Here is an 8,792-nt window from a genome sequence, read left to right as displayed (position 1 = left end):
CCTGGCAGCTTGTAGAAGAACGGTCTACCTATCATTTAGTCCATGTAGATTTTAGGTCACACAGTCTTCTGGTCTCCTGCTCCTCCATCCAGAGTCTCCAGTTCAGAGGCAGAGGCTGTGTTTTAACCTCCGACTTCTCTAACCCTCCACAGGAAGTTACATCAGCAGTTTGAGATCTATAAGGACCAGGTGAAAAAGCTGGGGGAGGAGCCTCAGGTGGCTCACATAACGAGGGCAGAGTCTCCAACCTGCGGAATCTGTCGCAAGACAAAGTTTGCTGATGGGTGTGGCCGAGCCTGCTGCTACTGTCAGAGCCGCTTCTGTGCCCGTTGTGGGGGCCGGGTCCCCCTCAGAGCCAACAAGGTCAGTGTTCTCCTCCTGGTTTATAAAGAGAACCCAACTAAAACGAAAGATGACAGTCGTCCAGCAGCTTCAGGTTCATGTCCTCACGTCTGTTTTAACAGTTTGTGAATCCTTGTGGTCTCACTGCGGTTAGATGGAGTACGCACAAACACGCCAACCTTCCTGTGTGTTAGGAAATGTGAAACTGTGGATTTTCTCCTTCACAAATGCAAAAAGATGGAAAAATCTGTGAGATCTGTCTTCTTTAACCTCTTAAGACCCAAGCTCTAATTTGATATGCATTTTTTATTTCTTTTTGCTTATTATGGTTTATTGGAACCCGATAAGTATAAAAACAAAGCATCATCTTTTCACAAACATTTTCAGAAAAGACATCATATGCTTACATTTTAACCTAATTATAACACATTTTTTTTAGCAACACATAACCGCATATAACAACATTTTGCATTAAAAACACCTATTTGTGAAAGGCTGTGTAACAGTTGCAATCAGCTTGCACACACAAGAGCCCAAAATGTGTTGTACATGTATGTGTACACCAGGTCCTAAGAGGTTAAGTTTAATTGAACACATTGCTAATGTCATTAAACTGACCTAATCATTGGTAATTGAAGATGGGGATGATAATAGAAGTGAGTTTGTACAGCAGCTACATGTGGCGGTCAGCAGGTGGAGCTTCCTGTCTTCAGTAACCATGTGGTTCATATTAAAACCTTCGGACTCTAATGCACGTGTACGTGTTCAACTGTGTTTCAGGTTATGTGGGTTTGTAACGTGTGCAGGAAGAAACAAGAGATTCTCACTCAGTCAGGGGACTTTAACGTCTCACAAATGCAGGGGGCACCAGGGGCCATGGGGCCCCTGAGCAATGGAGCTGCTGAACGGTCAGTATTCATTCCTATACTGATGACTGGGGGGGGGGGGGGTGTTCTTGTTCTCACAACTTAGATACAATGTGATGAAAACTCACATCAACCCCCCCCCCCCCCCCCCCCCCCCACACACACACACACAAATGCGGGGGCGGGGTTAATCTGTAATCAGATTAACAGATTAAGTTACTGCTGCTGCAGGAGGCTAACAACCTAAGTATGATGTCACTTCCTGTGTGGGTGGAGCGAGAGATACAAGGACGGGGGGGGCAGATCCAGATATGAGTTCTAAACCTGCTGACGGGGCTCCAGGATCAGAGTGTCGTTTGTGGGTTGAAGCTTCAAATGTTCAACAAACTGTAAGAAAAGGAAACCTTTTGTCACGTTTGCAGTGGGCGAGGATGAGTGAAGTGTAAAATAGAATATATAGATTTGTGTGTGTGAGTTTTTGCTTTGCTTGTTTTTGCTTTGTGAGATCAAGGCGGCTGCAGATTTTGGAGCCAGGTGCTACAGCTGCTCTCCAGACAGCTAAACCTCAGGGCATGATGGGAAACACCTGGCTCTCACCTGATCTAAGATCTGAATGGTTCAGGAGTTGGATCAACAACAGGATATTTTATAAAAACGTTTTCTCTTTGATTTACTTTGAAATATTTAGAGTTGATTTATGTGATTTATCACAAAATATAATTTTAGACTTAAACTAGTCGATTCAGTGGCAGATTTCTTTCAGATCATTAAAATAACATCTGCATAGATGTTTCAGGCCAGACAGTCTAAACAAACAGACTTAAGTTTCTATTGACTGATTGTTTTACATTTATAGTTCAGCCAACTTTCACTTTTCATGTGAAATATTTAAGTTCTATGGAGCTTAAAACAAAAACACTGCAGCGTCCTCTCTGGCCACCTGAATGAGCCTATTGTAACATTTAAGTCTGGACAGGTGACATCATGGCTCCTGCTTCTCCTCTCTGATTGGTCTGTTCTGTTTGACTGACAGGAAGCGGAGCTCCTTAGACCCGTATTACGAAGATGTGGGGGGCAGGATGACTCGCTCGCCCTCTGACGTCTCTCTGGACAGTAATGCTCGCTCGCCAAACAGCTGCCATGGGAACGGGAGAGAGGAGCTGCGAGGCCGCTGGCACTCACAGGTGAGTCAGGTAAAACAGGTAGGATAAGCACCAAACTAGGACAGGAGATCTACTGAATAAGTAAAGGTTGTTTGAAATTTGTTTAATTTCAGAGGTAGCAGAGTTTCTGTCATTTCTCTCGAGTCTGCTGATTTATGTCAGTCTGATTCAATACGTGTTAAGAACTGTAGTTAGAGAGTTTTGGTCTGTTGTTGGTGGTAGTTTCAGCTTAGTAATCACTGAGCATTCACACCTTTGACCTAACAAAGGCACACAAATTAGTTTGGTTTCTACCGGGGGCGGTATTTTAAGAGAAGTGACCATATATAAATTTAGATTTGCACTTGGTAAGCTAGGATAAGCACCAAACTAGGACAGGAGATCTACTGAAAAGGTTCAGTTCAGTTTTAACATTATTTTAGTATTTTCATATTAGATTTTTATAAAGGTATTTTTTTTAGACACCTGCTAAATGTCACTGAATGCAGACAGTGAAAACTGATATTGTTGGCGTCAGCAATAATAAAATAAAGTTAATAAAATGTTTTCCTGCCGTTCTGCCTGCCCGCCCTTCAGCTGAACACTTTGTTTTGATGACAGCTCGATTTTTCCTGTAGCACCCCCCCTGAGGACAAACTAACCACAGATTACTCAACACAATGGTTCTAACTGGGGCTGTAATGAAGTCCAATGCCTGTAGGGGGCACTAATACACTGCCAGTCTGGTCTCTGATGATGGCGTTGGTCTGGGTCTCCTCTCCTGAATCAGGACCGTCCTCTGGACCAGGTTCAGGATGAGCAGGAACTGCGACGGCGTCAAGAGGAGTTTCAGGCCCGTTATCGTAGCGACCCAAACCTGGCCCGTTACCCAGTAAAGCCGCAGCCAAGCGAGGAGACCATGAAGATGTTGGCTCAGGTCGGCAGGGTCCGCCACCAGCGCCGCCACAGTGATGTCTCCCTGGTAACTGCCGAGCCCGACCACCTGAGCCTGAGACACACAGGTAGTTATACAGCCAATTACCTGTTGCAGCCTTGCTTTGGGACACAAAGTCTGACTTGTTGTTTCCTCTCAGCTGTTCATCAGAATTGGCCTCAGGGACTGGTAAGATCTGGAGGTCAGAGGTCATTCTCTGTGAACCGAGCAGTCAATCCTGTCAACCCCACGTCTCCCCGTCGCAGCCCGTTATCAGATCAACACTTGGACCCAAGCTCAGCCCTCAAGAGGAAGCTGGCCAATGAGAGCACGGCACAGAGGGGGTGGAGGATGGGGATGATGAATGTGATTGGCAGCTTCAGCAGCTCTGAGGAGGAGCTGGTGACCACACCTGAGTACACCAGCTGTGACGAGCCTGACAGTGAGTGACTACATACTAACTACACACTTGTTGGGGGGACATGTAGCTCCTTGGACAAGACGCCAACACCCCACAGTAGCGGCGTCATGTGCTGCAGCTGTCCAATTTTCCCAAGGGGATCAATAAAGTGTGTCGCTAACTCCTAACTACATTAGGCTAGGTGGCTACATGCTAACAGTTACTTAAAACGGACTAGGTTGGTTTCAGGGTGGTCTGCATTCTTTCGACCAAGAATACCTTTGTAGGGTTAGGGTTAGGTTTAGGCCACACCTAACCGTAACCCTGAAGAGCTGGGTTCTGACCTGGCCACACTCCCTTCTTCCTGAGGTTCTTGATAACATTTAATTTATTAACAGAAAACTCTGGCAGTGTTTGATCTCAAACCAAATCCACATACACTGTCAGGCCACCAAAACTCATGAGGCTCGATAGAGACCCACTCACTGAGCAGATTGTTTGTGATGTTCCACTGGAACCTTTAGGTAAGAACAAAAAGATATTTCACTTTTTCTGTTGCTCCTCAGTATTTAAAACAGGACATTTGTTTTGCAGTACGAGTGCTTGCTAAGAACATGTTCTCCAGTAGGTGAATTGCACGCTGAGAAGTGGTGTTCTCTCTCTGTTGCTGTAATTAGCTCAGTGTGATAATCTTCTTACAGCAGAACTCTATGTTCACTCTGCATTTCTTCCTATGGACACCATGGGGTTCCAAGTAGATCCACCAAGTAGATGGGTTCAATCTAGTTCTTATGTGTCCTGCAGGAAGGTTGTTCTGTTTAAAAACATTTGATTTCTGTTCTATGTACCTCTTCTGTTGGATTTCAATGCTGCGATGAGTAAAGACTGTTGTACTATCCTTTAGGGTTCCTCAGCTTTTTCTGTGGGTTTCTATCAGATTGATTGTGTTAATACTATTAATACTGTTAATACTCATTGTTCTGTAGGGTTCTGGTTTGTAGTGCTCGGATTCTATTGCTGAATGTGTTGCAGTTACTGCAGCTTGCCTCTCAGGAAATCTGGCGTCATGCTAATTAGTTAATCTGCTGCCCCTTGATTGGACCAGACATCACCTGGTGTGAGATTATGAGCTCTGATTGGCTCGTAGAGTTCTCAGCACTGACGGAGCAGCTCACAGTCTCTTCTGCCGTCGACCTTAACACAATTGAACAGAAACAGGTTTCAGAAGAACCTCAAACAGGCTGTTAAACCTGACAGGTCCGGGCATGTAGGACCCCAGTGGGTCCTGGAGACTAGGTCTGATAATCTGATCCAGATTAGAGCAGAAAACATTGGCCTGGCTGCTCTGGTGCTGCTGGGCCTCACGTCTTTATTTGTGCTCTATTGGATTAAAAGAGGAGAGTGTGGATTACCAGCCTCAGGAGTCACTGTGGACACACAAGAATAGAAACACAGACTGAAGGAGACAACACAACAGTTGACCAACGAAGCAACAATATGTCTTTATACCCTACAGAGAGTTGGTCAACATCTGGTCTACAACGGGTGGATCCCAGGTGATCTGGACTCCTGGTGATTTCCTGGTAAAACTCTAGATGTCTTGTTGATTTGCTAGATTTTTTTAATACTCAGTACACCTGCTTGAAAGGTTGGCAACAACTTGCCAACCTCCACCAGGTTCTAGTTTACAGATTGATTATTAGAACCTGCTAACAAGAAGCTAACGGCTGGCTAACAATAAAATCATAGACATAAAGATGGGCTCAGTGTTTGGGCTCTGTTAATCTCATTACAGACAGGTATGAACTGCTTTGCAGCCTGCAGGCAGAGCTCAGGGCAGTAGAACCCATAGACACAGGGAGGAGGAGGAGGAGGAGGAGGAGGAGGAGGAGGAGGAGAGAGCAGCTTCATCCTCTTCCTCATCCTCTGCTGGAAGGTGCTGCTGCTTTGTGGGGTTCAGACTGACCTGTGAGTACAGCTGTGTGTGTGTGTGTTACATGTGGAGGAGGTGATATAGAACCCAGCTCTTCTGTTTTCTGTGGGTCAGAGTGAGGAATTGGTTCTGTATAAGGGAAAAGATTCTGCTTCACTCTGATTCACACTGTTTAGTGCAGAGAACATTAGCCTAGAACTCAGATATTTTTTCACGGTTTCACAGTCAACGGTTCAGGGCGTCTAAGACTAACGTTCAGTCCAAGTCCCTGGTTCAGTGACTTCATCCCAAAACCTGGATTTAGGGTGCGTTCACACCACAGCTGAAGTGACTCTGACGGCGGCTATGGTTGTGTTAACCTCACTCTTCCTGCATATATCATTTATTTCAGTTCAGTCTGAACATGTGTGGTATTTCAGGAGCTCGTCAAATAGAGAAGCTCCTGATCATGAACACAAACATGGGGATCTCGGCACGTGAAGTGATTGTAGCCGACACGTATGTGCGGAAGAGACACTGTGTGACTTTGGTGTGTGGATTTGGACTGAGTAGTTCAACACATCAGAAAATGTATAAACTCATTTTCACTGTTTGAACTCTTCATGATGTATGAGCTCACTTAACCTTGTGTGACCTCTTACCTGTGGTTGCTAGGAGACATGGACGGCCAGTGGTGGGATCATGGTTCCTGGCATGAAGAACCTGCACCCATGTCTATGGTAGGACCAAGCCCCGCTCTACCCATTAACCACCAATCTAACCCCACCCCTTACCTGTCTGCCTTACAGAGACAGAAACCTGGCCAATGAAGACACAGCTTCTTCCTTTCTCTCTCTCTGATTGGCTCAGAAGATTGTAATGGGCTGGGTACTTGGGTCAGAGGGAGAAGCTGATTGGCTGGAGCAGCAGGTGAGGGACCACACTAAACGAAGAACAGGGTCTGCCTTTGCTATCCTCGCCCTCTGAATGATGAGGTCACAGCTCTGTGGCCCAGTCAGGAGCCAGTGCTGCACATAATCTGACCTCTGGACCAATCAGCTTCTTGCTCCTCTCTTCTTTTTTCTAAAAGCTGTAGATGTCCAGTTGTTTTGTGTTCTGGTCTGGTTTCTGCTGTACTTTGTTCTGGTTCCTCCTCATTCCAGTTCCTCCTTCACTTGTGTGACATCACTGCAGTTCACCTCTAGAACCCAACATCACCTCATCTCACAGTGTCCATGTGTTTATATTTAAGAAATCAGACTTGACCTCCTGTTGTTGTTTGTTGTTCCTATTGCTAAGCAACCATGTACAGTATGCTTTCCACTGTGATTCCTCAGCAACCGGTCACATGGCAACCGTCCAAGGATGGAGAGCGTCTGATTGGTCGAATTCTGCTGAACAAGAGGATGAAGGACGGGACGGTTCCTGCAGATACAGGGGCGCTGCTGGGACTCAAGGTGACTCTTCTTCTACCATTTATTTGTTGTTCTCTTCTGCTTCTCTGAGCCTCTCTGCTGCATCAACTCACTGGCAGCATGTTTTCAGGTTGTTGGAGGAAAAATGACTGAGTCGGGACGTCTCTGTGCCTTCATCACCAAGGTGAAGAGAGGAAGTCTGGCTGACACTGTGGGACACCTGAGACCAGGTAAATGCTCACCTGCAGCATGATCAGAAGGGAGTGGAGAGGAGTGGCTTTTCCCATCAGTCTTCACCACTTGGTGTCTGTTGTAGGTGATCAGGTTCTGGAGTGGAACGGCCGGGTTCTTCAGGGAGCTACATTTAATGAAGTTTATAACATCATCCTGGAGTCCAAACCAGAACCACAGGTGGAGCTAGTGGTGTCACGTCCCATCAGGTGGGTTAAGGGTCACACACAAACATCAGTGTGGCAGCAGTTACTAAAATAAGAGTTCAGGACTAACCCCCACCTCCTCCACAAAGGTTTACAGCAGTCAGCAGCACCAACCTGCTTTATGTTCAGGAAACAGTTCTGATGTTTTACTGAGTACCTGAAGTTCTGTTCTGTTAACTGTTTTGTTCCTCAGAGATGTTTCCAGAGCTGCAGATGGCTCCCACATCCAGCTGGATTCCAGTGAGTCTATTACACAACAAAACACCTCAGACATGAAAAAGCTTTTTAACACGTGAAATGAAACAAACAAGAGCTCGAGTTATTTTGTGTGTTCTGTCTTCAGGTTCTAGTTCCTTTGATTCTCAGAAAGTTGGTCCATCCATCTCTGTCACGTCTCCCATGAGCCCCGGCATCCCATCTGGACAGGTGTCTGTAAGTCTACCCAGCATGCACTGCACAGCTTATCAGCTCTCGGTTAACAGCACATCTCCATGGTGATGTGTGTGTTTTTCAGACTGTGAACAGGCGTCCTCTGGTTCCTAGAATCCAGGTAAAGCAGTAGAACATAGTGAGACATCTGTCTGCTCCACCTATCTTTAGTTTGTAGTTTCTCAGTTTGTGTAGAATTTAATTAGTGTTCGAGTGGATTTAGGAGATTGACGACGTCTCCGTCGACTCTTCAGGTTCTTCAACAATGTTGGACCATGGAGGTTCTAATGGGCCCAAAAACTGTGAACTAGTAGGACTGTTGCTATTGAACTAGGTGTTTGGAACACATTTTTCTGATTAAGTCAGTTGGGATTATGAGAATGAGGATGATGATCTCACACTGGTGTTTGTAAACGCTGAGCCCCGCCCTCTAGCTGGTTACCATGTTTTCCAGTGAGATGAGAACAGAGGGTTCTCCTTCTTCTCTGTTGTTCTGTTCTCTGTGGTCCTTCTCCTGTTCTGTAGGGCTCCTCCACTGTCACCCAGGTTTAAAGTTCTATTCTTCATGGTTCTGCTTCGCTTTTGAGGGTTTGTCCTGCTGTCCCATCACCATCTCAGCCAAGCTCATGTTGTAGATTAGAGGTGTCAAACTCAGGCCCGTGGGCCAAATTTGGCCCGCAAGATCATATCAAATGTGTATTAGAGCGGCATACAGCATATACACCGCTAATACTACAAATCCCAGAATGTTTTGCTCGTCAGTCGAGACCGGTATGCACTTGCATCTAAGAAGAGATGCCAGGAATCTGGCTTGAACCAATGTAAATCAGATTAAATCAGAGTGTGAGTGATGCTGTCTTTATGAACTTTCTCTGCTGTTAATAGTTGAAAGATTCCTTTTGTATTGAAGTAAAT

General features: G+C 45.7%; 1 protein-coding gene across 19 annotated transcripts in view; it reads left to right on the top strand.

Annotated features, from left to right (window-relative positions):
* rims2b (regulating synaptic membrane exocytosis 2b) overlaps window positions 1-8,792 on the top strand; it is a 31,969-nt gene that overhangs the window by 3,124 nt on the left and 20,053 nt on the right. For 17 of the 19 annotated variants that reach the window (XM_026349688.2, XM_026349696.1, XM_026349693.1 and 14 more), the window contains 12 exons: window positions 153-363; window positions 1,123-1,250; window positions 2,242-2,392; window positions 3,141-3,372; window positions 3,445-3,726; window positions 6,272-6,336; window positions 6,934-7,053; window positions 7,142-7,241; window positions 7,328-7,451; window positions 7,642-7,688; window positions 7,792-7,880; window positions 7,963-7,998. In XM_026349688.2, the coding sequence (XP_026205473.1) occupies window positions 153-363; window positions 1,123-1,250; window positions 2,242-2,392; window positions 3,141-3,372; window positions 3,445-3,726; window positions 6,272-6,336; window positions 6,934-7,053; window positions 7,142-7,241; window positions 7,328-7,451; window positions 7,642-7,688; window positions 7,792-7,880; window positions 7,963-7,998 (1,585 nt within the window). The remainder of the gene's footprint in view (window positions 1-152; window positions 364-1,122; window positions 1,251-2,241; window positions 2,393-3,140; window positions 3,373-3,444; window positions 3,727-6,271; window positions 6,337-6,933; window positions 7,054-7,141; window positions 7,242-7,327; window positions 7,452-7,641; window positions 7,689-7,791; window positions 7,881-7,962; window positions 7,999-8,792) is intronic. The other 2 variants (XM_026349686.1, XM_026349685.1) reach the window with 1 other exon arrangement.

This window comes from Anabas testudineus, chromosome 11 (assembly GCF_900324465.2).
Source record: "Anabas testudineus chromosome 11, fAnaTes1.2, whole genome shotgun sequence".
In the NCBI taxonomy this organism is placed as follows: domain Eukaryota; kingdom Metazoa; phylum Chordata; class Actinopteri; order Anabantiformes; family Anabantidae; genus Anabas; species Anabas testudineus.
The sequence above is the reverse complement of the archived record's forward strand: the minus strand, read 5'-3'. Positions and strand labels throughout refer to the sequence as shown.